Source organism: Elgaria multicarinata, chromosome 3 (genome assembly GCF_023053635.1).
Source record: "Elgaria multicarinata webbii isolate HBS135686 ecotype San Diego chromosome 3, rElgMul1.1.pri, whole genome shotgun sequence".
Lineage (NCBI taxonomy): Eukaryota > Metazoa > Chordata > Lepidosauria > Squamata > Anguidae > Elgaria > Elgaria multicarinata.
The window spans coordinates 34,297,005-34,322,686 of record NC_086173.1 but is presented as its reverse complement, the minus strand read 5'-3'; the positions used below and the strand labels follow the sequence as shown (position 1 = coordinate 34,322,686).

Sequence of the window (25,682 nt, the reverse complement as noted above, 5' to 3'; positions counted from 1 at the left end):
TAGGCTTGAGCCTACCATACAATCCTATTCATATCTACTAAGAATTAAGCCAGGTAGGTGGGTACAAGATTGCAGCCTCAGTTGCTGCCCTGCAACTGTGTGGATGTGACTTCCCTGAACAAAAGGGCAGTGAGCAGGATCTCCCTTGATGATGGGAGCTGGGAAAGGAGCTCTCCAAGGTATGCAGCGCCTAACAGTGCAATTCCACAAACTCAAATAACGCTAGCAGAGCTCTGCTCAATCTTTCTGTCACACAAGCAGTTGCACATTATGCTCACGCAACATGGCTGTGCAGATGGTTGCAGAACTGGTAGCCTAAAGGGTTTCACAACCCATGGTGCAAAGGGTTGCAAAATTGTAACATGCAATCAGTTGCACAAGCGTAATGTGTAACTCCTTGTGCAAATGTAACTTTAGTTGGATCCTTCCAACTGCGCATAGTTGGAAACCTAGTTTCTGCTAGCACAATCGCATTTGCTCTAGTGGAATGACACAGCTGGCTACTGCCCCTCAGGCTTCGTAAGTGTGGATTCAAGGTATTGGAAATCACAGAATAGGGTGGCTACAGTAAGAAACTATTCCCCCCATTCTATTTCTAAAACACTGAAGGCAAATTGACAAGAAAAAGTCTAATACCGTTCAGTGCAAAAGTCTACTGGAATGATGGAAATGCTTATGGGTTTTAATTATTCAGCATGGTTAGAGAAAACTAGGTCAGCATTCCTTGGCTGCGAGCAGATTAGGAAAGCACCTCTGATCTACACAAGAGGAAATCAGAGAAAGCCATTTGGATATAACCACCAATTACACAGTAAAAGGTGCACAGAAGCACAGTGTGCTGGAAAACATTACGGGAAATGAGCAGAAGCGCCTTTTGATGCAGCTGGCTGCCAACATTTCTTACTGCTATGTGTTAATCTAGAGATGATAAGTTTAAAAGGCATTTTGGTGCAAGCCACCTTACTGGGATGTGCAAAACCAAACCCTGTATGCTCAAGGTTTTTTCCCCTCCGCATTCTTAGAAATCCACATAAAGCCTGCAAAGTCCCTTGGATAGCTTTGCTTTTTTGAGCATCGTCATGTGGAAAGAGCAACTGTGCAAACAGGGGACTGACAGCACATGCATTTTACATGGGTATGCGCATGTGAACGATCACTGGTTGCTTGCATCAGAATTTAAATTTTCAAAGCTCATTGCACAGAGAAGAGGGATGTGGCACTCCAGGGGCTGTTGGACTGCAACCCCCATCAGCCCTAGCTGGTGAGGGATCATGGGATTCGCAGTCCAACATCTGGAGGCTCACACATCCCAAACCCTAGCCTTTATTTCCTGTGCATTTGGCTCTGAAAATTTAAATCATGGAATTAAGAATGTGGAAAAAGTTCAAACAAGTGGTAAATTGGAATAAGCCCCTTCACTGTAGAGATGAAACTGACAAGGACTTTGAAACCCTTGGTCAGTTTCACCTCTACAGCAAAGAGGCTTCTCCAGACTCATGATAGAAGAGGAATGCGGAAACCTTTTCTGCCAATCTGTGCAGTCCTTGGGCACAATCCACCAGGCTGGTACAAAATCTTGCGCACCCATCTAATTTTTTTGCTTTGATCATCATGCTCAACATTTGCCTATCCAGCCAGCAATCACAGTTTTCTCCAACTACCATGTGCAAAGGTATGTGCAATCAGCTTTAAAAACCAGAACTGAGCTTGGCTAGAGGTAAAGACAGACTTCAAGGGTAGGGCATTTGCAGGGCAGAATCAGCAGGCACAAGAGGAGGCAGGTAACCACCCTACCCACACAAATTGGCCATATTGTATGGGAGTTATGGGAGCTGTAGCCCAACACCTCTGGAGGGCACCAGGTTGGGGAAGGCTGCTGTAGGAGAAATCCAACATTTTCTTACTTTGCTTCTTCATCTCTGGCAACAAGCAATGACACGTGACTGGTTGCTGATGCCGTTCGCAATATGTCAACAGCTCTGCAAGAGTAAAAGAACAGTTAAGGGTTAAATGCACTGATTTTCGCCAAGACAGCTCTCTTATCATCTATAAAAAGTTTTTTTGCCAGTTTAAATGCATCTCTGCCTGGCTTTAATATTACTGCTGGCACAAGAAGGTCATGTTCCTAAGAACCTTTGCTTGGAAGCGTGTCCGACTGAAAATCCCATCCTGGTCAACATCTAAACATATATAGAGTGGAGGTACCTAGAAATAACCTGTTTATGTTAAAACAGTAGAATATGGAAAATATTTAGCATGACCCTTTAATGATAGGTTAGTATTAGGACTTGAATCTGGAAGACATGGGTTCAAATCTCTAATCCGAAAGGGACAGAGATGCACCATGTCGAGTTATTGTGAGGGCAAATTTCTCAGGTGTTGCAATTTGTAGATTAGGTGTTAATAATGCTCTACTTTCTGCTATCTTGTGCCAACTTTTTTGAGGCATTGTAGGTCAAATACAGAAACTATGGCTTGGATGAAATGGGCAAGCCCGCTCACTCAAGGGAGGGTGTCTGCGATTTTCACCAATTCTCACCCCCCCCCCCCCATTCACACACAGGCACAGCTGCAGCCCTCTGTAAAACAGTGGGTCTATTCCAAATAAGGCTAACGTTGGGAATCCTCCCTTGAATGATAATCTGGAGTATTCCCTAAACACAGAAAAGGTTGGAAAGCCCCATGCTGCAAGACGAACTCCACTTAAGGCTTAGGATCTAAATCATTTCTATTTTTAATAGAAGTAAAAACTCACACACCAAAAAGCCATAGGGAGATGCACGTGAGCGTTTTGTTTACATAGATCGGGATTTATGTATACAAAGAGCTTTAAACAATAACCTGGCTTTGTGCAGAATTTTATCCCTTCATCAAATATATTAGATTTGTTCCTAGTTTACAAGTACATTGGTCCGAATCGCTTCAGACTGTTCCGAACCGCTTCGGGCCAATCTGGACCTCCCCGATCCACTCCGGAACCAGGCTTCAGAGGTCCGGATTGGCCCGCTCCGCTTCGGATCCGGGGATTCATAACAGAGCGGAGCACACCCCTAATGCTGTCCACCTTTGTATTGCTCCATTACAGGCCTATGCAAGTGTTCGCCTACTCACATGTAGGTCTAAAGTGCAGCCAGGCACCTATCCACCGTGCCTGGGTCCAGCTCCAGCTGAGAGCCCCCTCCCTCCTACCAACTGTCTCTGCAGAGGCCACCAGTGAGGGAGGAAGCAGCAGCCAGGCACCTCTCCACCGTGCCTGGGTCCAGCTCCAGCTGAGAGCCCCCTCCCTCCTGCTACCAACTGTCTCTGCAGAGGCCACCAGTGAGGGAGGAAGCAGCAGCCAGGCACCTCTCCACCGTGCCTGGGTCCAGCTCCAGCTCAGAGCCCCCTCCCTCCTGCTGTCAACTGTAACTGCTGAACTTTGCAACTAAGATTGTAGTGCCTGAATTTGCTTTCCTTTCTCCCCTCCTCCTCCTCCCTCCCAATCCCCTTTCCTTTTGTGTCATGTCTTTTAGATTGTAAGCCTGTGGGCAGGGACTAAATATGTTGTTGTTGTTTTTAAAAAATCATTGATTTTTATCCACCCTGAAACCATTGCAACCAATGATGGTGCCAAGATCCCAAAGAATACCCTGCAAGTGCATGGCACTGTACCCTTTCACCTATTATGAAGTGACTATGGGCCAAAGGGATTGCATTCCAGATAAAGTCAGATGTGCCTCATGCCTAATCATCTCTCATTGGGCCTAATGTATACATGTGGATGTGTAATGAAAAGTGGAAAAATCAATACATAAAGTGATATAGCTATTTTTAGTAGCCATGCTGGCAACCAAGATTACAATAAGAGTAATGATTTACTGTCTATTCCCCCAGGTAATATCCTCTTGATGAAAATTCCATAGTCTTCCTCAGATTGCTCTTGGTAGCCTCCAATAATTTTAATGCCTGTGGAAGAAGCAAAAGAAGCAAGAGATAAATTGTGTCTTCCATTCCATTAAGCATACTAAGGTAATTACTAAATACTTTTACGGATTTCAACTCCTATCTACTTAAGAGTGGACTGCAATTGCCCAGAAGGGGAACAGCAACCACACTCCTGGTTTATTAAGAGTGAATTGAATACATAATCTAATTACCTAATCCATTTTGGCAGTCTGAAAATGCAATGAGGTGGATAGCTCGATTGATTCCGTGGGGACCCATAATAGTCCTTTTGAAAAGGAAAGGGGAACGGCGGATTTCAGAGCGGTTGCATTGTACGAAAACTCACCTGTGTAATTCTTATGGGGAGTACCCGTACACACAACATTGCAATTAAAAAAGGGAAATTAAAAAAGCATGTCAAAACCTGCAATGTATTATCCAACTCATGTTAGAGAATAACAGGTTGCCCCTGAAGGTAAGAAAAATAAGGGCAGCTTCTAGAATTGGAGTAATTACTCAGAGATTTAGGAAATATCTTCCCATTTTTGCCCCGTCATAAAAGATTATAAAGGAGTGATGGAACAAATTCATTTGTTTCCTTTTTACAATGTTAACTGCCATTCAAATATGACATGGTAGCTTGTGCTATGTTTGTTTTATTTATGTACTTCTTATTCATATATCCACTTTTCTTTTCCCATGAGAAAAACTCAAGGTGGCTAACAAAAGATTAAAGCACCACATAGTTCTTGGTGAAACATTGTCTTGATCCTGGACAATATACACCAGCATAAAACACTGTTTACAATACCAGCATCTGTCCCAGCAATGCTGTTAGAACACATTTTGTGGAGTTGAGCTTGTGCAGCAGGCAACATGTCCCCATGGATGAGCGCATTCATGTACTAGTGAAATCTAGCCAGGAGTCTATAAAGGCAGAAGTCTAGAAGACAGTCCTTGTGTCAGAGGAACAAAATGCACAGGTGACATTTGCTATATCTCGTACAGCCCTTGGACAAGTGGTTGCATCTAGACGTAGCCTCACAGCTAGCCACAACGACAGAATCTGAAAGGGCACCTTGGAATCAGCGGTACTCTGCATCTCAGCCCTTTAAAGACAAGAGACACAGACCTGTGGTGGTCTTATAGAGTCAAAGTTAAACAGATAGTGCCGAAGGCACACAACTACTAATGTGAAGAAGTATCAAACTGGGGTACGTAATTCTTATTAACGTATATTAGTTCTTAAATTGCAATTTTCATATATATTCACCCAATAGCACTATTTCCTCAGCTGGAAAGAATAGCATGAGAGCTACAACTTCCGTAATCCCACAGCCAGTTTATGGAAGTTGTACTCCAACATCTCTGGAGGGTACAAGAACATTTGAACATAAGAAGAAGCATGCTGGATCAGAGCCATGCTGGAACATAACAAGAGCCATACTGGTCCATTTAGTCCACCACTCCGTTCTCATGGTGGCCAACCAGCTCTAGACCAGGAATGCACAAGCAGGAGCACCCTCCCACCCATGTTCCCCAGTGGATATAAGCTTACTGCCTCTGATACTGGAGGTAGCACATAGCCATCAGGATTAGTAGCCATTGATAGTCTTCTCCTCCAGGAATGTATCCAACCCCTTTTAAATCCATCCAAATTGGTGGCCACCACTACATCTTGCGGTAGCAAATTCTACCTCTGCAATGTGTGAAAAAGTACTTTGTTTTATCTGTCCTGCATCTACTAGGATGGAGACAGTTGATTTAGGAGTTGGTCACCCCAACCCAGTCTGGTCACCCCTGTCCCATCTTTTCAGTACCCTGGGTCACACAGCTGCCCAAGCAATACGATGCATTTCCACAGGACCATCCCAACCTGACTGTTCTCGTGGCACTCTCTTAGAGCCTCAGGAGGCAGGCACAGAGCCAGGATGGGCAGCCATCAGAGACATGAACACAAAACACAATGCAGATGCAGATCCTCTCACAACTCCCTCTCTGCCATGTAGCCTTAAAGTCAAGGCAGTTGTCACAGCTCTGAGCTGTAGGACCACAATGCAGTACTGAGGCAACTCCTTCGGTAACTCCTTCCCAACCTTCTGGCCTTAAACTAGAAGAAAGGGAGGAAGCAGACAGCCTGGACTGATCCCAAACTAGGTTTTCTCTATCCCGCTCCAAGTCAGGGTAGAGAGTAAACAAAGGGGGGAAAGAACACAGATGCAGCATGTATTAACATATGGAGATCACTACCTGGTCATCTGGAAGCATTTTTATTCGCCACAGACAACCAAGCAACTCTGTACAGCACCATGTACATTGATGGTGCTATATAAATAAATAATAATAATAATAATAAGACATTTATTTTATTATTATTATTATTTATTTATTTATATAGCACCATCAATGTACATGGTGCTGTACAGATTACACAGTAAATAGCAAGACCCTGCCGCATAGGCTTACAATCTAATAAAGTTGTAGTAAACAGTAAGGAGGGAAAGAGAATGCAAACAGGCACAGGGAAGTGTAAACAGGCACCGGGTAGGGTGAGGCTAACAGTATAGAGTCAGAACAAACTCAATATTTAAAAGCTATAGGGAAAAGAACAGTTTTTAGCTGAGTTTTAAAAGCTGTGATTGAGTTGGTAGTTCTCAAGTGTTCTGGAAGAGCGTTCCAGGCGTAAGGGGCAGCAGAAGAAAAAGGACGAAGCCGAGTAAGGGAAGTGGAGGTCCTTGGGCAGGCGAGAAGCATGGCATCAGAGGAGTGGAGAGCACGAGCGGGGCAATAGTGTGAGATGAGAGAGGAGAGATAGGCAGGAGCTAGACAGCGAAAAGCTTTGAAGGTTTATAACAAAGGATAGGTTCATGTTCCAGTCAAGGTAAAACTAAGCCCCCCTCCCCAGTACAAACCTTTTACTTTGGAGCAGCCCCATTGATTTCAAGTGGAATGATTCTCAACCTTTTATGCATTCCTTTTTGAACACGTTCAAATGGAAGATGACCATTTAGTAGGGTGACCATATGAAAAGACAGGGCTCCTGTATCTTTTAACCGTTGTATTGTAAAGGGAATTTCAGCAGTAAAAGCTGCAGGGACTATATTAAAGTGACCAGATACAAAAGAGGGCAGGGCTCCTGCAGCTTTAACTGTTGTGATGAAGAGGGAATTTCACCGGTGCTACATGCATACAAATGACACCTGCTCAAATTCCCTTTTCTATTCTATACAACTTTTAAAGATACAGGAGCCCTGTCCTCCTTTTCATTTAGTAAAGGCTAAGCACTGAAATGTCATGGTGCATTTTGCTGGTTTTGCTTATGGTTACTGAACTTTATGATCATATCTTAATATTCTATGTTTTATGAGCCAGCCATGGAACATTGCTATTGGGCATTATTGTTACTGTAAACAAACAATTGTCATTGTTTGCTGTTGGCAAGGCTACTTAAAATCACTATTTTTGGTCATACTAAAAGTTAATTCAAAGTTCAGGATAACAATAGAGAGCAACCTCTCTATTATGTATTTCTAAGAATTTATTTATTTATTTATTTAAAGCAGTTTTATAGCACCGCCTCACCATTTCTGGCATCGAGGCACTTTACAATTGTAAGCCTATGCGGCAGGGTCTTGCTATTTACTGTTTTACTCTGTACAGCACCATGTACATTGATGGTGCTATATAAATAAATAATAATAATAATTAGGGGTGTGCACGGACCCCCCGCTCCGCTTCACTTGCAGATCCGCCATTTTTCGGAGCGGGTCGCTCCGCCCCGCCCCCGCTCCGCCCACTTCCGCTCCGCTCCGCTCGGAGCTCCGGATCCGGATCCGGAGCTCCGTTTTTGCCCCCCCATAGGGTTGCATTGAAAGCTAAAAAAGTAAACAACTTTTTTTCCGTTGAAGTTAGAAACCTCACGTTTGGCACCATGACACCTCATGGGCGTATACACACACACGCCAAGTTTCAAGGCAATCCCATCATCCCCTGATTTTTGGCGAATTTATGAAAATCGGGCACCCCATTCACACCCCTTGGGATAGCTCCGTCAATTTGCATGTTAGAAACCTCAAACTCGGCACCAGGGCAGCTTATCCATGTGTCCACATGCACGCCAAGTTGCAAGCAAATCCCATCATCCCCTGATTTTTGGCGCGGCTCTACCCTCTAACGCACCTCCCATAACCCTAATTCACACCCCTTTAGATAGCTCCGTCAATTTGCACGTTAGAAACCTCAAACTCAGCACCATGATAGCTTATCCACGTGTCCACATGCACGCCAAGTTTCAAGGCAATCCCATCATCCCCTGATTTTTGGGGAATTTATGAAAATCGGGCACCCCATTCACACCCCTTGGGATAGCTCCGTCAATTTGCATGTTAGAAACCTCAAACTCGGCACCATGAGAGCTTATCCATGTGTCCACATGCACGCCAAGTTGCAAGCAAATCCCACCATCCCCTGATTTTTGGCATGGCTTAACTCACCCCAAATTGTCCCATTCTACAACTACGTCAATTTGCATGTTTGAAACCCCAAAGTCGGCACCATGATAGCTTATCCACGTGTCCACATGGACGCCAAGTTGCAAGGCAATCCCATCATCCCCTGACTTTTGGGGAATTTATGAAAATCGGGCACCCCATTCACACCCCTTGGGATAGCTCCGTCAATTTGCATGTTAGAAACCTCAAACTCGGCACCATGAGAGCTTATCCATGTGTCCACATGCACGCCAAGTTGCAAGCAAATCCCATCATCCCCTGATTTTTGGCGCGGCTTAAACTTTTTAACTCACCCCAAATCAAGTCCCATTCTACAACTACGTCAATTTGCACGTTAGAAACCTATCCTTTGGTCCCATGACAGCTTACCCATGTGTCCCCATGGACACCAAGTTTCAAGGCAATCCCATCATCCCCTGATGTTAGGGGAACTTTTGAAATTTGAACACTCCAGTATGTCAGGGATTTAAAGTTGCAATTGCAGACAGCTCAATGGGGCCAGTTCCAAGGCAATCCCAACATGCCACGAGATAACCCTAAATCTTCTGGCACATTTGAAAAAGGGATTATTGAACTTGATAAAGTCTAAGTGAGCGCAGGAAGGACTTCTCCCCTTAGTCAAAGCAAGACACATACACCATCGCTGCAAGGCGGGAAGGGGAGAAGGGAGGGAAAGCAGGCAGGCAGCATGCATTGTAGTGCCGCAAGGATGGCTTGAGCACTAACGCATAGCAAACCAACCCATAAGTGGGCGCAAAGTGAGGCAAAGATGGCTGGTTGTTTCTTTCTAAGCCAGCAGTTACGCCTTGAGGGGCACAGAGGAGGACGATTGGGAGCAAACCAGGCACCAGGCGGGCAGAGAGGCAGGCAGAGTAGGCGAGGAGTCAGTCCTGGCAGATGCCCCACCACAGCAGCACCCCGGGGGAGGCGGGCAGGCGGGCAGGCAGGCAGGCAGGCTGCGGGCATTTCTGGGGGCACAAGGAAGTGATGGCTGGTTTCTAAGCCAGCATTGCAGTTAGTCACGCATTGCAAACGCAAACCATCCCAGCGAGTCGGTCACCGAGGAGGACAGGCTAGCAGAGGGGCAGGCAGAGTGACATGTCATAGATCTAGTATTGGGGAGGAGTCAGTCCCGGCAGATGCCCCAACACAGTAGCACCCTGGGTGGGCATTGGAAAACGCCATCTTGTGGGTCAATACTTCCCCCACCCCATGTCCTGCAGGGTTGCCTGCCTAACCCTTGTGGGATGGGAGATGGAGAGCTTAGAGTGGCAGTGCCAGCAGCAGCCTTCGGCTTTCCCCTGGAACCAGTCGCCTTGCCCGCCTCTTTCCCCAGCAAGATCGCCTGGTGCTGCCTATGAAGATGCATCTTCATGCTGCTGGTTCCATAATGCCCTGTCGATGAACCCCTGCTTAGGCTGAGTTTGCAGTGGCGACAGACAGCAAAGCGGGGATCCGCTCCCAACTCAAAGTGGTCCCACACGATGCTTGTCTTTCGTTTCCGTGGTGACACCACCAATTGCCCGCCTGAGCTCTCTGGTGTTGCCACAGAAACAGGGGTGTGGGATGAGACTGGGGAGAGAGCCTCGGCCTGCTGCTGCTCCTCCTCAGCCCCCACATCCTGGAGGCCCACCGCCTCCTCCTCCTCCCCCCCCTCCACTGTGCTGAGGACCTCGTCTAGGTCCATCAGCGGGCTCGTGGGCTGAAAGGAGAATGAAGGAGTTGGGGATACTCCTCCTCCTCTAATGGCACTGCTGCCACGTGCCTCTTGCAAACGGGCACTTTTCCCATTCCCACCCTCAAAAAGAGAACGCCGGGCACAAGTTGCAGAAGAGAGTGGCTCTGCCTGCTGCTTGTCCTGCTTCTGTTTTGGAGCAGTCAGCCAAGGAGTTGCCCGTTTGAGTTTCACAGGAGGAGAGGAAGCCTGCTTACTGCTGGCAGACTGAGCCTTGCTGCTTTCAGCACGCCTGCTTCCTCTTTTCATGATGACTAACAAAATATTAATACTACTAATACTATGTATAAGGTACTACTAAGAATATGTATAAGAAGAATATAATATGTTTAAATGTAGGGAAATGGGACAAGAACAATAAAATATACTACTACTAATATGTATGAGAATATACTAATATATATATATATATATATATATATATATATACTACTAAGAATATCTACAAGAATATAATAATATGTTTTAGAATATTACTAATAAATGTAGGGAAATGGGACAAGAAATGGGACAACCACTACTATAAGAAGAACAAAATATGAATACTACTACTAATATGTATGAGAATGTATACTAATAGACTACTAAGACTATGTCAAAGAATATAATAATAATATGTTTAAGAATAGGGAAATGGTGTGCGTATGCTTTCCCCAAAATGCTCAATCTGTGGCTGCCTGTTGAACTTGACAAAAGCAGCCCACTCCGTCGAAGTTACACAGAGAAGAAAAAGAGAATCCAATTTTTTTGGTATATTTGGTATATAGAAGATAGAAGGAAACACAATCAGGATTTAAGAGAGGGGAGGGGGGAAAAGAACCAACCACTACTATAAGAAGAACAAAATATGAATACTACTACTAATATGTATGAGAATGTATACTAATAGACTACTAAGACTATGTCAAAGAATATAATAATAATATGTTTAAGAATAGGGAAATGGTGTGCGTATGCTTTCCCCAAAATGCTCAATCTGTGGCTGCCTGTTGAACTTGACAAAAGCAGCCCACTCCGTCGAAGTTACACAGAGAAGAAAAAGAGAATCCAATTTTTTTGGTATATTTGGTATATAGAAGATAGAAGGAAACACAATCAGGATTTAAGAGAGGGGAGGGGGAAAAAGAACCAACCACTACTATAAGAAGAACAAAATATGAATACTAATATAATATGTATGAGAATATATACTAATGGACTATGTGAAAGAATATAATAAAATATGTTTAAGAATATAAATGTAGGGAAATGGGACAAAAAGTGTGTGTATGCTTTCAAAAGAAAGCTTTCACAAAAGCAGAACAGTCAGGCTTTAATACAGGGAAGGGGTGGGCAACCAACCCAACCACACACTCCAAAATTCAAAAATAAAGTTTATATTAAATCAAAGTAAGGGGAAAACACAGGGCAAACTAAGCTACAAGTCAGAAAGAAGCAAACAAACACACACACGCGCCAAACTAAACCTATCCTAATCTATCTCCAAAGTCCAAAGCAGGAGCACTAACTAAGTGTTCCCTCCACGAACGCCAACCCACAAAGAGACACAAAACAGAAAGTTCTCAGGGTGGGTCTGCCTTAGTCCCCCCTCCAATGCTGGGATTGGAGGAGGATGCTTTCTGAGGAGATCAATTCTCATCAGGATTGGGAGTTGAATGTGCCTGTCATCGCTTCCAAAAAAATAAAAAAATAAATAAAAAAAACCCAAACCCCGATTTTTAAAAAAATATTGCACGTGAACCACAGCACGCAGAAAGTTGAGAGTGGTCTCAAAATGACCCCCATCCACGACTCTCTGTGCACAAGAATTTTCAGAACGATAGCTTAAACCCCCCCCCAGTTATCCCCGATTCTTTCCCTCAATGCAATCCTATGGGCGAAAAGCCGAAACGCAGTTTGAGCCCCGCGGTTGACCCGATTTTTAAAAAAATATTGCACGTGAACCACAGCACGCAGAAAGTTGAGAGTGGTCTCAAAATGACCCCCATCCACGACTCTCTGTGCACAAGAATTTTCAGAACGATAGCTTAACCCCCCCCCCAGTTATCCCCGATTCTTTCCCTCAATGCAATCCTATGGGCGAAAAGCCGAAACGCAGTTTGAGCCGCGCGGTTGACCCGATTTTTAAAAAAATATTGCACGTGAACCACAGCACGCAGAGAGGTGAGAGTGGTCTCAAAATGACCCCCATCCACGACTCTCTGTGCACAAGACTTTCCAGAACGATAGCTTCAAAAACAACGTAGTTATGCGCGATTATTTGCCGCAATGCAATCCTATGGCGAAATGTTTTCAAGATGGCGACCGGAGCGCTCCGACTGAACTCGGAGCTCCGAAAAATGGTCGCTTCTCTTCGCCTTGCTTCTAGGGGGTCCGCGGTCCGCTCCTACTCCGCCTCTGGGTAAGGCGGAGCAGGCCAATCCGCTACTGCTTCTACGCTCCTAATCGGAGCGGAGCACATCCCTAATAATAATAATAACATATAAAACAATTCCATTAAAACCCTCAACCCACATTAAGACAATTCCATTAAAACCCTCAAACCATTAAAAGCCCTCAACCCCAATTTAAATCACCCCCTCCCTAAACTCTTGTGAAAATAAAAACTCCTTACAAAGGCATTTGAAGTGGGAGCCTGTCTAATCTCCAGTGGCACATTATTCCATAACCGGGGGCCAGCCACTGAAAAAGCCCTGTCCCCCGCACATTCCAATTTGTAGCAGGGGACCATCAGGGCACCCTGCTCCTGAGAGCGAGTCTGCCAATGGTGAGACACAGGAGAGAGGCGAGTGGTCAGGTATCCAGGACCCAAGCAATGCAGGGCTTTATACCTGGTCAATAAGACCTTGTAGCGCACCCTAGCAGCCACCAGCAGCCAATGGAGCTCTTGAAGCACCAAAGTGATAAAAGACCACTTTGGGAGCCCCTTGACCAACCTGGCTGCTGCATTTTGTACAGCCTGTAGGCGTTGGATTTGCTTCAAGGAATAAAAAGAAGTTACCGTTTATAGAAAAATGCCACACTTGGGGGCAGGTTGGAAGGGAATTCCAGTAAAAGAAATGATCATAACAGTCTGTTATTGATTTATTATCAATATTTATGAGTCATGTCTTTGTACTTCAATGGTAAGGCACCGAAGGAGAGTAAGGCACCCAAGGAGACTTACAACAGTAAAACCAATGAAATCAAAACACTAAAAACAAAACAAAACAAAGACATTTTTAAACCAACTCAGCAACCAAAATCACCAAACAGGGGATAAGAATTCTACAAAATTGTTATTGTGTTACAGAAAAAGCCTCCAACAGCCTTCAAAATTAGCAAAGGTGAAAATACCTTCCTTCATTGACATAATAGACCTCAAATAATTTTCAAAGGCTAGAACAGATACCTAAATCTAACCATTTCGCATACCAGTACAAGATGGAAAACCCATCAAAATGCTCTGGTTCTCTTTCATCCACTGGTGACAGAAGATACATTTTTAACAGACAATCAATACAAATGAAACAAAAGTGTCTGAAAGGTTTCAAATTCAGTAGCACAAAAGCTTACATCCACAGCAAGCTTTGTGTTATTAAAAAAAAACTCGGCCGATTGAAGTCGGTGACTCTTTCTAGTTAATCTTCTCTAAAATCCGGTATGTCACATGGGCTAATTCACCTATGATGGCAAAGTTTATTCCTTTCTAGCCCCCTCCCCCCTCATAAAGTTCATGGGTTTGTATTAGAAATATTATAATTTATTTTCTAAAACAGAGACTTCCCCTCTGTTTTTGTACCTTGTTTCCACCTATTAACAGACTTCAAATAAGCAATATCTCATTTTTGCTTGTTCTAGAATTTACCCTCTGTGATCCTCTTGGCAAATACAACTTAAAGACTACCTTTATCTATTTAAAGCAGAATGCATTATAAACACTAGGAACACTTCATCTGTTCACCCTTCAATCCTTCAATTTCTAACCAGCTGAAAGTGCATGAGCATAATGGCACATAAAAACGTTGCAAAGTAACTGCAGCAACTTAATCCATCCTGTTTACCCAGACAGATCAGCAACTTAATCCCCTGTGAAGTCTGAAGCCCTTGCATTCTTTCTGTGACTACTTGATGCTGGGGATAACTTGAACACCACAGTTAATGCAATTCCATTAGTAGAGGTGTCCAGATCACCACCCAGTTAGGTTTCATTTGATGAGTTTCAGCTGTTGAGGCTGCGGACAAGGAACTTGGCCAATTCAAAGTGCTGGTTTTGACCTTCAAAGCCCTAAGGTTACCCAGAGGACATTTTCTTCTGTCGCCCCCAGATTGTGGAACAGCCTGCCGGAGGAGATTCATAAAATTAACTCTCTCTGTGATTTTAAGACAGCTTTGAAGACTAGCCTCTTCCGGCAGGCCTACCCAAATCAACGTAAAATCAAGAATTTTTAAGATGTGTTGATTCTTGTACTAATGTTGTTCCTTGCCTCAATCCAAAGGGAGAGGCAGGTAAGAAATAAATATATTATTATTGTTGTTAATATTATTAAATGGACCAAGTTACTTGAAGGACCACCTTTGCCTGCCCACACTTAAAGATCAGAAAGAGAGCCCCTTCTTATTTGCCCACCAGTGAGAGAAATTAGGTGGGTCTCCACATGGGAGAGGGCCTTCTCAGCAGTGGCCCCATACCTGTGGAACAAACTCCTACTGGGAGTCCACCACGCACCATCCTAGCAAGCTTTTAAGAAGGCCTTAAAAATGTTTTATTTTACTATGGCCTTCTCATAAATGAATACTGTTTTGCTGCTACTGCCCTTATTGTTTTCATTGTTAGTTTTTACTATTAGCTTTTATTGTTTTTAACTGATATTTTACTGTCTATACTTCTATTGCTTTTAGTATTTATACTGTTTTACGTATGGTTGTAAGCTGCCTTGCAAGGGCTTTTGCCCTGAAAGGCGGATAAGAAATGTTTTAAATAAAGGAAAATAAATAGATGAGGGCCAATAAACTCAATCCAAACACGATCGAGGTACTGTTAGAGGGTGATTCATCTACCCAGCTAAGTGATGTTCAACCTGTTTGGGGATGTTCTTAGATCCAGCATTGCCATGAAGCACCATTTATTAGCTGAGGCTGATATACCAACTACATCCTTATCTAGACAGAGATAGCCTAGCTACAATTATTCATGTTCTGATAACCTCTTATCTGGATTACTGCAATGTATTATACATGGGACTCAACCCAACTTCCAGATTTAAGACTGCACTAGCAACACATCTTGGGACTCCAAATATTAGCCTTAAAAAGGAAGATTGGACACCTTCCAGTGAGTTCTTATAAAGAGGAAGCCATATCGGGGCACCAAATAGAAATTGGGACACCACCTTTGCTTTATAGACCTGAGTGGCGGCTGGAATGTATTGCCCACCCCTGGAGAACAAAAAAACAAGAAAGTGCCCCGATTAAGTTCTCTGCCCTAGCTTTAGCATATTTATTATGGGTGTTCCATTTTAGTGTTTCATTAAACCATAGGCCTAGATATTTGTACGAGTTGGCCTGGTTGATTTTTACCCCCCCCCCCCCCTATTGACCAGGGAAAGGTAACCCTCCTCCTAGAAAAAACCAGAACATTAGACTTCTGATAATTAATTGAAAGGCTGTTGTTTTGGCAAAAGGCCACAAAGCTGTTCATTAGACGCTTTAGACCCAGGCGAGTTTGCGATATAAGTACCGCATCGTCTGCGTAGAGTAGAATTGAAACCTTTGTTAAGCCTATCTTTGGTGGATGAGATTGTATCGGTATAAGAACAGATGGAAGATCGGCTAAATATAAGTTAAAAAGAGTGGGAGCTAGTACGCATCCCTGTCTGACCCCACACAAGGAGCCAATCTCTTTAGTAAAATGGCCAAGATTGCTATAGCGGACCTGGGCTGTTGTTCTAGAATAGAGTGATTGGATCAGGAAAAGGAGTCTCGGAAAAGCCCTTATCCATCCTTTCACGCAACGATTACCTGGACGATCATCCGTGACCCTTATGTCGGTCCTTCTACAGGGTCAAGATAAGCATACCACTGAACAAGTTGCTAAATTTCTTAATCACGCAATCCTTACCAGATCAGTTATGGTGGCAGGATTTTCCTTTGCTTCTAGCACAGAACTTTAAGGAGGCTCATGGAATCATGCTCTGTTTTAATTTCATGTATTTTAAATATTTATTATGTGTTTTTATATGTTTTTATATGTTTTATTGGTCTGTTGACTGTAATAAAAGGAATTGAATACATGGGACTCCCTTTGAAATGGTCCAGAAACGTCAGCTGGTCCAAAATAGGGTAGGATTGTTAACCAACATGACAACATTATGCCAGTATTTTTCCCTCTGCACTGGCTGCCAGTTCATTTCCAGACCTGATTCGAAGTGCTGGTATTAATGGCTTGGGGCCGGGTTACTTGAAGGCATGTGCAGCATTGCACGTAAATCACAAATGCATGGAAGAAACACATTAAAAGGGCTTCCGCTAGTATGGGTAAGCAGTGGCTGGCCAGGCTGGATGGAAATCCTCCCCCACCCCCACCCTCAGGCCTGAGGTTCTCCACCCCTGATCTAAACGATAGGACGTGGGTTATGGTGGTGGTGGTGGTGAATATACTAGAAAAGGGGTGCATGTATGTGGCCAACCATTGTAGCAAGTGTTAGAAGTATGAGATCATGCCACCGAAGCCTGAGTTTCTACACCAGGATTGGAGAAGCAGTGGCTCTCCAAATGCTGCTGCACTGCAACTCCCATCAGCCAGCATGATCCGTGGTCAGGGATGATGGGAGTTGTAATCAAGCAGCATCCAGAAGGCCACAGGTTTCACGTCCTTGTTCTTTCCGTATGCCCTGATATGCTTCTGTATGTATGTCTCCATGCCTTGAGGATGATTTTCATTCCTACTGAATCAAGGAATAAGCAGCAGCAACAGAAGCAGGAGGAGAGGAGTTTTACCACTGAATACCGGCTGCTGGGCTGCGACAGCGGGAGAGGGCTAAGCCTCGCCTTCATGTCTTACTTGGGGTGCCCGAGCAGAGGTCTCCTTAGGGCAGGAGCGCAAACCTCGAGGCAAGAAGCAGGCCTGCTGCTGGCCCCCTTGCTCCCACCGAGGCTGGCCATCTCAACGCCTGGCAACAGGCTAATGCCTGGGCGGCTTCATCTTTGGAAGCCCCCTGAGCTGTTCCATATTGGCAGAGAGACGGGAGTGTGTACGCGCGCCTAGGGGTGTGTGTTCTTGGTATGCACGTCCCTACACCCAGCCTCAGGCATCGCTCTCGCTCTCCTGCCTAAACCCGCAGGCAGCGACTACTGCTCCGACCGAGGAGGCGGGGCGAGGAGGCGCGGCAGGTAACGAGAACGCGAACTTACCCCCCGCGGCCGCCGTAGTCAAGGGCGATCCTGTTGCAAGCGGCGGCAAAGCGACAGTGCCGCTAGCTGCGCTGGTCCTCGGCCGTCCCTCCACTCCCCCCCCCGCGCCCTCCACCGCCACTCTCGCGATAGTTGCTAACTGCGCCTCCGCGAGAGCGAAGCGAGGAGCCCGTCCACGTGACAGGAAAAAGGCATGGGGCCGCGCGCGCGGGGATGGGCTTGCCTCGGGGCGCCCTCTGCCAGGGGATGGGGCCCGTGGCGGGCCTGGCTCCGTCTCCATGGCAACGGCAAGCCGGCCGGCGTGGGGCGGCGTGCGGAGAGCACCGGGCCCCTCGCGGACGGTCGCCGGGAGCAGCAGCAGCAGCGACGGTGGCGGCAACAGCAGCAGGAAAACTGGAGCCGCCGGAACAGGACGGTGCTGACCTACCTGGCGGCCGGGGTGGTGGGCATGGCGGGCGTGTCTTACGCTGCGGTGCCGCTCTACCGTCTCTATTGCCAGGTGAGAGCCCGGCTGGGTTCTATCCAACGTTACCCGCACTTAAGTCTCGTTCATTTCAATGGGTCTACTCTGAGCAGGACCAACATTGGCTACAACCCGAAGGCATGACGCTCCCTGGGTGACCTTGGAACCGTCTGTCTTTCTCTCTTAAACCCGCTCTTTCCTCCCAAATTGCTTCTCGGGGTTGTTGTGAGGGCGGAAAATACAGAGCGAAAATCCTGTACCCTAAGCTCCTTAGGCCAGGGGATGGGTGGGAGAACAGCGTAGTTAACAGACTTCTGAAAGTGACGTTAGGATAAATCTAGGGTTTCTACACACAAAACAAATAAACCGGGCAGTCGTACATACTCCAACGCCTCACGCACAGAAAAAACTAAGGCTGCAACCTTGTTGAAAGAACTTTTAACGAATTAATGAATTTTAATCGGTTGATTTATTGGTTAAATGCGCTTATGGGTAAGAGAAGTTCTGAAGCAAGGGACTGCTTTTTTTAGGTACCTGTTGAAGTCAGAAGTATTATTGTGGTTGTGATGAGGAAGAATGCCTCGTTCAATATGGTGCTTGCCCCTTAATACACAAAGTAAAAACAAAAGGGGTTTCCTCAAACTGGATGAACGGGCAATAAAATGCCAAATGTAATTCAATACAAGTAAGTGTAAAGTGATGCACATTGGGGCAAAAAAAAAAAAAAAAATCTAGCTCCATATATATACAGTGATGGGATCTGACCTGGCAGTGACTGACCAGGAAAGAGATCTTGGTGGATAGCACAATGAAAACATTGATCCACTGTGCAGCAGCTGGGGAAGGAAAGGGACAAAAGGCAAAGTTCATGCTAGGGATAATTAGGGAAGAGCCAATACTGTAATGCTTGTATACAACCCTGTTTGCCATAGTTATAGAAAAGGGCAACTAAAATGATCATGGGGTTGAAAACATCCCAATGAATAAAGTAAATTACTTTAAATTAAGTAAAGATAAGGGGACAGGAATGAATAAAATTATGTATCCTGTAGAGAAAACTGATAGGAAGAAGTTTTCTCCCTAGTACTAGAAACCACCGTCACCCAATGAAGCTGAATGATGAGAGTTTCAGGACGAGCAAAAGGAAATGCTTCTTCGTGCTGTATGTAGTTAAACAATGGAACGTGTAACCATAAGATGTAGTGATGACTACTAACTTGGACAGCTTGAAAAGGAGACTAGACAAATTCATGGAGGGTATTATTTATTTATTTATTACATTTTTATACCGCCCAATAGCCGAAGCTCTCTGGGCGGTTCACAAAAATTAAAGCTATCATTGGCTACTAGTCATGTTGAAAGCCACCTCCAGGATCAGAAGTACGCTGTCTCTGAATACCATTTGTTGGGAATTATAGGAGGGCTATTGTCCTCAAATCATGATGTCAAGAACTATGATTGACCCTTTCACTTTTTGGCCTTTAGAAAAGGTGTGAAAAATCAGCTTTTCAATCTAGCCATTTAAAATGCGTCCTTTCAATGTTTTAATATCCTTGTTTTTATTAAAACAATCTTATTGTTTTAAATTGTTGTATACTGCCTTTATGGCTTTGTAGTAGATAAGACGGTATATTAATGTTAATAATAAAACAAATAAAACATCCTGCTTGTTCCTAGAGGCACCTGATTGGCCACTGTAACAGGATGCTGGACTAGGTTCGTTTATTATAATTTCTTAAAGTCAATATTCTTTTAAAATCTTCCTTCAGTAAAGAGATCAATTCTGTTTAATTCTTCTTTCCATCAAACCATGTGATGTTTTCAATTAGGCTATTCTTAATTACAGCTTCTTTTCCTTTAAGGCTACTGGACTTGGTGGGTCAATAGTAGAAGGTCATGGATCAGACCAGATTGAGACAATGGAGCCTGTAAAAGATCGCATTATTAAGATTACCTTCAATGCAGATGTACATGCAAGTATTCAGTGGAATTTCAGGCCTCAGCAGACTGAAGTATATGTAAGTGATTTAAAAGTTTGGTAAATGGGTTTTGTATGAACTTTCTCACGTAGGCATTTATGTATCAATCTCATGGCCTACTCATATAAAAATACTGGGGTTCTAATTTGTCATGCATGCTGGACTGGTGTATTCAAGTTAAGAGGTTCCTTTTTTTAATAATTAGATCTATTAGGCACTTGGTCTACAGGCTGGCCTGTAGCATAACAGTTCAGGTAGACCTGTATATTCAAGTGTCAGATCTAGGTGCAATGTTTAATTTGTGTATAATTATTTCTGCAAACGTTCCTCATTCTGAATCCACCTGTATCTCAAATTCAAATTATGAAATTGGATGAAGGAGAAAATGAGATAATATGCATACTGTAAATCCCTGCTTTAGTTGCTGTGCTACCCAATTATTCAGTGTTTGAAAATACTCTTTGCCTTGGCTACATTAAATTCTGATTCACTGTTATACAGAGTAGCTTCATAATTGTAGATTTGTAATTAAGGCTGTTGCCAGTGGCAAGTAAACATTGTCTCCAGGAAACCAGGTTCAGTCCCATTGCCAGCTTGCTCAGAGCACAGATGTAGTAGTTTGTAGTGCCTGCCATTTCAGCGTGTGCACTCACTCTCTTGATAGAAATAGCACTTATTCAGGGGCATTTGGTGAGCCATAGTGCACTGCTGTGTCTTTCTGGTTGGAACAGCACAGTGGCATGCTGCAGTCTTCCTGTTTGCTGGAATTCTTTCTTTATATAAGTTTGTTCCCTCCTATCTGCATGGGGATAAACTCCCTTTCCTTTGAATTCTAGATAGCTTCTTGATTTAGATCTACTTTAGACTGGAACATTGTAAACATTCTGACACAGAATGCTGATCAATGCACAGGGATCGTCCACCTCAGGTGAGTGAGCCCTTAGCGTAACTTGAACCAGTTGAAATTATCATAGGCATAGACCTAGTGGTATTAAAATCCAAGTACATGTTGGTTGGCAGTGACAGAAGCCTGGTCAGTGGGAAGCAAGAGACATCACTATAGAAACTTTTTCTTTTAGGTTGTTCCAGGAGAGACTGCACTAGCATTTTACAAAGCAAAGAATCCCACTAATAAACCAATAATTGGAATATCTACATACAATGTGGTGCCTTTTGAAGCAGGGCAGTATTTCAATAAGATACAAGTAAGTATGAACATCTCCCAAGAGTGGGCTGCAGCTAGTAAGATCCTTTGGTTATCTGAATTTTCCCCAATATAGTTAGATCCTGATGCTGTGCTAATCCATGATAGCAGCAATACCCAGGATTCGTTATAAAGTAAACCTCCCTCTCCCCTCCTGAAGGCCATTCCTTGCATTGGTGCAAAGGGATCGTATCCTCTTGACTCAGGAGCTAGTCCCATTGTCTGCTCTGAAGAAGCAGATGTTCCACTTTAATGGTTCTGTTACCTCTTAGAACAAGGTAAATCTGTGTGATCTGCAATAGTTCAAAATTTTACCTTTCTCCAGAGGGATATAGTCATAATAAGGATATAATTTGCCATCAGTCGCTATTAGGATATGATAGCTCCTGTATTTAGGCAGGTGCCATAGTTATCACAAGATAATTACTTTTGTCTGTTGGTAGAAATTATTATCATAAAAAGCATTTTTGACTATATTGCAACACTATCTCACATGAACTAGGTATTGAAGATTATCTTAAAAACAGACTGTAGATAAGGATTGGTTTAGCATTGAATGTAAAAAGACACACCAAAACTTCTTTTTCCTCCCAAATATTCAGTGTTTTTGCTTTGAAGAACAACGACTTAATCCACATGAAGAAGTTGACATGCCAGTATTTTTCTTCATTGATCCTGAATTTGCAGAAGACCCAAGGATGGCAAGAGTTGACTTGATCACTCTTTCTTACACATTTTTTGAAGCAAAAGAAGGGCAGAAACTGCCGTTACCAGGCTATAATTAATAGTACAACATAGCATCTGGACTCTGCATTAGAGATTTCTCTGCTGTTCAAGATTGATGATCACAGACTGGTGCAAAAGAACATCACTCAACTCAGGAAGAGCATGATGAAAAACTGTAAAGCAGAAATTGTATTTTAAATGTTGAATATGTACAGATATGTGGTTCTTTTAGAAATGTGATATTTAATTTTGCACACAACCATGATTGTGAATTCAAAGAAATAATAGACAAATGCACATCGGTTATTTTCATCGCTCTCTGACTATCAATATATGTTATGAATTGGTTGTAAAATTTAAAAAGCACTTTTAAAAGACTTCAATTTCCACATGGTTATTTAAAGCATAAGCCTATTGATTGCACCCTTGCTGCTTGGAAGCCTCTGAGGTTACTATGCCCTGCCACGCTGTAGCCAGCAGGGCTGGAGGAGCAGTGGAGGAGATCTTTGTTTCTCCATCATCAGTGTTTGGTGATTTTTGGCTTTTTAGTCAATCTGACAAGGGCGCTTTGGAAGGGGAGAGAAGGAAGCTGGAGGAGATTCAGTTTATCTCGTATCCTGGCCTCTCTAGTCTCTTCCCCTCCCACCAAAATGCCTCCCTTCCTCCTCTAAGATTGCTTCTCTGACCTTGGAGAGGCAGCTGGTGTGGTTCTCTGCACCAACTGTGAGGGGTTGGGGTCTGGATCTCCAACTCTCCCTTCCAAGGTCAGAGCACTGTCTCAAACCTCTGAGCGCTTTTCCGAACAATGTTATGGTCCCTGGGATGCTCTCCCAAGGACCGTAGGATTACTTTCTTAAACCCTTTGCCAAAAATGTTAATTGGAGATGAGATGTCAGAGGGAAAAATACTTGTATGCCTATGCTTTTGGGATTTGATTTGGGTTTGGCAAATATAACACTGCTAGATATGAACTCACTGCTCCACATTATATCAGAGGTAGCATTGTCTGGTGAAATTTCTAAGAGGCTTTAATGAAAGTGTAGATGGTGTAATGGAATATTTTTGATGTTAAAACTCTGTTCTATGCAGTAGACGACTTCTTTTCAATAGCCAAACTTACATTTTGTTGAGTAATCTCTAACCAAGCCAAAATCAACAAAAAGCAGCACATATAAGCTACTTGATTATTTAGTCTTAAGTATGACTACTATTCAAAGATTTGGCAATGGTTTTTTGCAAATCACATCCATTTGACAATCTGAATATAGCTAATGAATCAGGCTGCACAAAGGAGCTTTCTTACCTATATTTCTGCTATATTTTGAAGTATGTGAAAGCACTTAAATTTTAAAAACTATCTTAGAAACTTGCTAATATAACTTTCAGAATATTTCCTAGAAGCATGCTACTTCGTTGATTACAGTTTTGCCTGAAGCAGTGAGAATGCAATGAAAATGTCAGCTCAAAGCTGGATGACATCAGAGCAAATAAACCAATAAATAAGTATGGTGCTTCCTTGCAATGACATGGAAGTATTACGCATAAAATACAGAGGAAAAACAATAGAACCAAGAGGGAGTGTAAAAATGGAGTTGTATACCTGCTGGAACCATTCATCGCTAAATAACTCAGTTTTCACCCCCAGTTTATTTATTTGGATTGTATAAAAACAGCACAGCAGCTGTATAACATCATATTGCATACACAGCAGTTGGACTTCAAACACACCAACTTACATTGCCAAGCACTGATTTAAGAGTGGCTATTTGTAATGACGTTTATTACATTTAAGTTAGGACACTAAGTCTAAGGAAAGTACATATTTTAATCAAGGAGAAGGCACTTCTTCCAGTCAACCTTTTGCAGTATACATCCCACGATGGAATAAATCTCCATTAGTACGTAAAGATAATTGAAGTTGCTGGGAATAGGAAAGCAGAAACAGAAACAAAGGTGAAGAGACTCCAAAGTACCATGTTGTGGGGTACTCCTCCCATTTAATGTCTTGCTGTAGTTGTTCCCATTGGAGTCCACAAAACCTAGGGGACTCTACTGCTTGTGCAGTATTTAACTCTTTATCAGAGAACGAATTCATGTAAGAAAGGTGATTTAAAGGGTGGTAAGACAGTAGGGACCGAGACTTGCTACTGCAACAAACCTTGTGGTTTTAAACAATTCACATTTTCTTTTAGAATAGCTTGTGCATGTTTCAGAATTTGTGCATTAAATAACTTTTGAAAAAAGTGCTGTAGTGATTAGTCATCAGAAGAAAAAGAAATGTACTGTAAGGCCATCTAGCTTCAGCACATCTATAACCCTGGTTAGCAACCGTCTCACAGGAAGATTGCATGGAGGAGATACAGAGTAAGGTTCATCCTCCAAAGTACTCTGCCAGTAAATTCTACTGCCATAGCCACCATATACCATTTTTTATCTCTGGTTTAGCAAAGTAAGGTGCTATCCAGTACCTAGGTACTGAACCCTTTTTTTACCAGTAGGATTGCATTTGATACCAATCAACTAATTCTAGCTACTGTTCCATTGTGTAGATCTCCCATGTGGGGGGGGGAATCACTTTTGTTATTAAGCAGAATACACTGAAATAAAACTACCTTTGTCTAAGTGCAAGCTTATTTTACATCCCAGTTATGATATGGTATCATGCTTCTTAGAAGAATTAATTTCTGGAAAACACGCTTTATAAATTTGTACAGTTTGGTCCAAAGTATGCACAAGTAGAACCTTGCACTCTCAACGATTACTTGAACTTAATGTAATGCACTTAAGGGAAAGTATGCAGGACAGGCATCTTAGATTTTAAGTGGCCTCAGCTGAATGGTCTGATAAATCCAAATAATCTTCAAAACATAGATTTTCCTACCTATCCAGTAATTGTTTGTCACTTAACTGACAGGTTTTGAGTGATCGAAATAGTTTCTAGTGCTGGTATAAATTGTTCTCTTCGACATCTACTTCTAGCAACTGGTGTCATTTTTAACTCTTGCTTTGAAGAGGTGGGCATCAATTTCTTCATAAATAGGTCTGAAATCAAAGCACAAGTTAAACACCTTCATGACATAAAATAATCCAAAGATTAGTCAGCAAAGCAATGATAGCATGCAGGCAAGTTAGAGACTGAAAATCTCATGGCCAGCATAAAAATTCATGCCCCACAGTAACCTATTCTTTGTAGAAGAAATGGTCAGTTGGTGACCTACAAGCTATAGTCAGCCTTTTAAGCAATTTTACCTTACTCCATGAGGTCCCACTTCACTTAAGGTTTGATTAAAGGGTATGGTAATCAGTGCCCACAGTTTCAGTAACAAAAAAGACTGAGATATTACATTAATCTTACTTCTTTTGGATTTGATGTCTTTATTGCTTACCAGAAAGGTAAATTGGGATCCAAACCTTGGTTGCCTTTTCCGTAGCTTGGATCCAGAGTTCCTGTGAGTGGAACTCTGCACATGGGACGTTCCTGCTGGGGAGTTATTTTTCATCAATTCCTTCTTTCTGCTGCAGTTTCCTTAAAAGCTGCTCTGAGATTTGGGGAACCCTCAGAATAGTGCGGGAGTTTGCTGTACGAAGGCAAAATCAGCAAAAATCACCTCCCCAGCAGGACACTCATTATGATTCATATTATCCTCACGTTGCAGCTAGGGAGGCTAAATAGATAGTGGCTGACCTAAAGGCACTGAGTAAAGTTCATGGCAGAGGCAAGATTTGTATCAGACTTTGGAGCTCACAC

General features: G+C 43.3%; 3 protein-coding genes across 4 annotated transcripts in view; 1 reads left to right on the top strand and 2 right to left on the bottom strand.

Moving 5' to 3' along the window:
* STXBP4 (syntaxin binding protein 4) overlaps positions 1 to 17,638 on the bottom strand; it is a 160,799-nt gene extending 143,161 nt beyond the window's left edge. Inside the window, exons 1-3 of one of the 2 annotated variants that reach the window (XM_063119899.1) lie at positions 17,563 to 17,638; positions 3,859 to 3,945; positions 1,905 to 1,979 (exon numbers count right to left, since the gene is read on the bottom strand). The gene's annotated coding sequence lies outside the window, so the exon portion shown is untranslated. Of the gene's footprint in view, positions 1 to 1,904; positions 2,034 to 3,858; positions 3,946 to 17,562 lie in introns of those variants that run through there. The other variant, XM_063119900.1, reaches the window with a different exon arrangement.
* A 117-nt stretch (positions 17,639 to 17,755) lies between these two features.
* LOC134394439 (cytochrome c oxidase assembly protein COX11, mitochondrial) lies at positions 17,756 to 24,495 on the top strand. Its single transcript, XM_063119903.1, has 4 exons — positions 17,756 to 18,061; positions 19,888 to 20,043; positions 21,084 to 21,209; positions 21,811 to 24,495. The coding sequence occupies exons 1-4, from the start codon at positions 17,756 to 17,758 to the stop codon at positions 21,991 to 21,993; spliced, it is 771 nt and encodes a 256-aa protein (XP_062975973.1). The 3' UTR covers positions 21,994 to 24,495.
* An 85-nt stretch (positions 24,496 to 24,580) lies between these two features.
* TOM1L1 (target of myb1 like 1 membrane trafficking protein) overlaps positions 24,581 to 25,682 on the bottom strand; it is a 50,429-nt gene continuing 49,327 nt past the window's right edge. The window contains exon 15 of the mRNA XM_063119901.1: positions 24,581 to 24,976. Coding sequence (XP_062975971.1) covers positions 24,910 to 24,976 — 67 coding nt within the window. The 3' untranslated portion in view covers positions 24,581 to 24,909. The remainder of the gene's footprint in view (positions 24,977 to 25,682) is intronic.

Excerpts from the sequence above, each read along its gene's own strand:
- LOC134394439 (XM_063119903.1), top strand. The coding sequence starts at position 17,756 with ATGGGGCCGCGCGCGCGGGGATGGGCTTGCCTCGGGGCGCCCTCTGCC. Across the intron at positions 18,062-19,887 it reads TCTACCGTCTCTATTGCCAG|GCTACTGGACTTGGTGGGTC; the intron begins GTGAGAGCCCGG and ends TTTTCCTTTAAG. Across the intron at positions 20,044-21,083 it reads CTCAGCAGACTGAAGTATAT|GTTGTTCCAGGAGAGACTGC; the intron begins GTAAGTGATTTA and ends TTTTTCTTTTAG.